Genomic DNA, 3,679 nt, shown 5'->3' with positions numbered 1-3,679 from the left:
CATCTTCCTTAAGATTACTATCTTCCCTTACCAATTTCCAAAACCAGTTTTCACTTCCCAGCAAAGATTGTACTTCTTCTTCTTCTTTTAACCCTTTTCAATTCTTCAATGATCGATCAAATTCAAGGCTTTGTACCCTCAGAACAACTAAAGTTCTGCAAACCCATTTGCTTAGACGATATCTTTTACCTTTTGATGTGTTCCTTACCAAATCTTTGCTCAGTTGGTACTCAAACTCCGGTTCGATGGTTGACGCAGCTAAGTTGTTCGATACAATTCCTCAACCAGATGTTGTTTCTTGTAATATTATGATCTCTGGTTACAAACAGCATCGAATGTTTGAAGAATCATTGAGATTTTTCTCTAAGATTCATTCTTTAGGTTTTGAGGCTAATGAGATTAGTTATGGGTCTGTGATTTCGGCTTCTAGTGCTCTTCAGGCTCCTCTGTTCAGTGAGCTTGTGTGTTGTCATACTATAAAGATTGGTTATTTCTTGTATGAAGTTGTTCAATCGGCTTTGATAGATGCATTCTCGAAGAATCTCAGGTTTGAGGATGCTTTTAAGGTGTTCCGTGACACTTTATCTGCTAATGTGTATTGTTGGAACACTATCATAGCTGGGGCACTGAGAAACCAAAACTATGGTGCTGTATTTGATCTTTTCCATGAAATGTGTGTTGGGTTTCAGAGACCTGATAGCTATACATACTCCAGTGTTTTGGCTGCGTGTGCTTCCCTTGAGGAACTTATGTTTGGGAAAGCAGTTCAAGGTCGGGTGATTAAATGTGGAGCAGAAGATGTATTTGTTTGTACTGCAATTGTTGATTTATATGCCAAATCTGGGCATATGGCTGAAGCTAGGGAAGTGTTCTCCCTAATCCCCAACCCTAGTGTTGTCTCTTGGACAGTAATGCTGTCTGGTTACACAAAGAGTAATGATGCTATCTCTGCTCTTGAAATATTCAAGGAAATGAGACACTCATGCGTTGAGATCAACAGCTGCACTGTAACTAGTGTGATTTCTGCTTGTGGTAGACCTTCTATGTTCTGTGAAGCAAGCCAGGTACATGCTTGGGTCTTTCAGAGTGGTTTCTCTCTCGATTCCTCAGTGTCTGCCGCCTTGATCAGTATGTACTCAAAGAGTGGAGATATTGATCTCTCCGAGCGGGTGTTTGAGGATTTGGACGATTTTCAGAGGCAAAGTATAGTAAACGTAATGGTCACTTCATTTTCGCAAAATAAGAAGCCTAGTAAAGCAATAAGACTGTTTACTAGAATGCTTCAGGAAGGTTTGAGACCCGATGAGTTTAGTGTATGCAGTTTGATTAGTGTATTAGATTGTTTGAATTTAGGTAAGCAGGTTCACAGTTACACTCTTAAAAGTGGGTTAGTTCTTGATCTCACTGTTGGAAGTTCTCTTTTTACAATGTACTCCAAATGTGGTAGTTTGGAAGAATCATACAAATTATTCCAGGAGATACCTTTCAAAGACAATGCTTGCTGGGCTTCCATGATTTCTGGTTTCAATGAGTACGGTTATCTAAGAGAAGCTGTCGGACTATTCCGCGAGATGTTGGATGATGGAACAAGCCCTGATGAGAGCACTCTAGCTGCTGTTCTAACTGTGTGTTCTTCACTTCCTTCTCTGCCAAGAGGTAAAGAGATACATGGGTACACACTAAGAGCTGGAATCGACAATGGAATGCCTCTCGGTTCTGCGCTAGTAAACACGTATTCAAAATGTGGCTCACTAAAGTTGGCTAGACAGGTCTATGATAGGCTCCCAGAACTGGATCCAGTGTCATGTTCATCTTTAATTTCAGGATATTCACAACACGGGTTAATCCAGGATGGCTTTCTCTTATTTCGTGATATGGTCATGTCTGGTTTTACCATGGATTCCTTTGCAGTTTCATCCATTCTTAAAGCCACTGCTCTTTCAGACGAATCATCTCTGGGAGCTCAAGTTCATGCCTACATCACAAAAATTGGATTGTACACAGAACCTTCTGTAGGTAGCTCACTACTGACAATGTACTCGAAATTTGGAAGCATTGAGGACTGCTGTAAAGCATTCAGCCAGATCAATGGCCCAGATTTAATAGCATGGACAGCGCTGATTGCAAGTTTTGCTCAACATGGAAAGGCCTCTGAAGCGTTGCAAGTGTACAATCTTATGAAGGAAAAAGGATTCAAGCCTGATAAAGTTACTTTTGTGGGAGTCTTGTCTGCTTGTAGTCACGGTGGTTTGGTCGAAGAAGGCTATTTTCATCTCAACTCGATGGTAAAAGAGTATGGTATCGACCCTGAGAACCGACATTATGTCTGCATGGTCGATGCTCTAGGGAGGTCAGGAAGACTTAGAGAAGCTGAGAGTTTTATCAACAGTATGCCTATAAAACCAGACGCCTTGGTCTGGGGAACATTGCTTGCTGCTTGCAAACTTTACGGGGATGTTGAACTTGGGAAGCGAGCTGCGAAAATGGCTATAGAGTTAGAGCCATCAGACGCTGGAGCGTATATTTCACTCTCGAACATCCTTGCAGAGGTCGGTGAGTGGGACGAAGTGGAAGAAACTCGTAAGCTGATGAGAGGAATAGGTGTACAGAAGGAGCCAGGTCGGAGTTCTGTCTGATGTTAATGATGAAGGAAGAACTGAAAATAATTGGAGATTACTTGCATTGTAGAAGACAAGCCTTTTCGTATGTTCTCAAAACCATTTTTTATTTAATTATTTTTCTTAATGATATCTCTTTGAGATCATCATTCCAGAGAAACTAGTGGTTGTAAAGTAGTTGCTGATTTCCATTTTCTTGGGCGGCAATACAGTCAAAGATAATACAATATTTTATCTCTTTGGCTCTTTCCATCAATCGTGATTCCTGAAGATAAAGTGACATTCATGAAATAAACAAATCCTTAATGTATAATTGAACATTCAAAGTTCAAAGTTTTGACTTTGACTAAAAGATAAGATAATGCCCACAATATGCTTGATGAACAAGACAACAATATCCAAAGTAGACACTCTTGTCTTAAAACTCTATATAAGAATATGAAAAATGAAGCATAAATCATTATCCCCAACAAGATTTGATAAAAAAAAGTGTAAGAAATAAAAGAACAGAGTTTTGAGAAAATGGAGGAGCAGAGGAGCAAAGTGACATTACATGGGATGTGGGTAAGCACATACTCAAAGAAGGTAGAAATCGCCCTTAAACTCAAAGGCATACTCTATGAGTATGTCGAAGAAGATCTTCAGAACAAGAGTGAATCGCTGATTCAACTCAACCCAGTGCACAAGAAGATTCCTGTTCTTGTCCATAATGGGAAACCAGTGGCTGAATCACTTGTGATTCTTGAATACATCGATGAGACGTGGAAGAACTCTCCTCGTTTCTTTCCAGAGGATCCTTATGAAAGAGCCCAGGTCAGGTTCTGGGTCAGCTACATCAACCAACAGGTGTGTTACCCAAATCTCTTATCCAAAATCAACCCCATACATTGATATGATAAGCAGACTAATGACTATTTCTTGTTGCAGGTGTTTGAGGTCATGGGTCAAGTCGTGTTTCAAGAGGGTGAAGCTCAAGCAAAGTCTGTAGAAGAGGCAAGAAAGAGAGTCCAAGTTCTTGAAGAGGGACTCAAGAAGCATTTCCCGAATAAAAATATCAGAGA

The 3,679-nt window shown here is 40.2% G+C and overlaps 2 protein-coding genes across 3 annotated transcripts in view; both read left to right on the top strand.

Annotated features, from left to right (window-relative positions):
- LOC104713100 (pentatricopeptide repeat-containing protein At1g74600, chloroplastic) overlaps positions 1-2,636 on the top strand; it is a 5,606-nt gene extending 2,970 nt beyond the window's left edge. Inside the window, exon 2 of the mRNA XM_019230083.1 lies at positions 224-2,636. Coding sequence (XP_019085628.1) covers positions 224-2,636 — 2,413 coding nt within the window. The remainder of the gene's footprint in view (positions 1-223) is intronic.
- Positions 3,065-3,679, top strand: part of LOC104713099 (glutathione S-transferase U10) — a 1,548-nt gene continuing 933 nt past the window's right edge. The window contains exons 1-2 of one of the 2 annotated variants that reach the window (XM_010430146.2): positions 3,069-3,464; positions 3,546-3,671. In XM_010430146.2, the coding sequence (XP_010428448.1) occupies positions 3,141-3,464; positions 3,546-3,671 (450 nt within the window). In that variant the 5' untranslated portion in view covers positions 3,069-3,140. Of the gene's footprint in view, positions 3,465-3,545; positions 3,672-3,679 lie in introns of both variants that reach the window. The other variant, XM_010430147.1, reaches the window with a different exon arrangement.

The sequence above is a fragment of the Camelina sativa genome, chromosome 9 (assembly GCF_000633955.1).
Source record: "Camelina sativa cultivar DH55 chromosome 9, Cs, whole genome shotgun sequence".
In the NCBI taxonomy this organism is placed as follows: domain Eukaryota; kingdom Viridiplantae; phylum Streptophyta; class Magnoliopsida; order Brassicales; family Brassicaceae; genus Camelina; species Camelina sativa.
The sequence above is the reverse complement of the archived record's forward strand: the minus strand, read 5'-3'. Positions and strand labels throughout refer to the sequence as shown.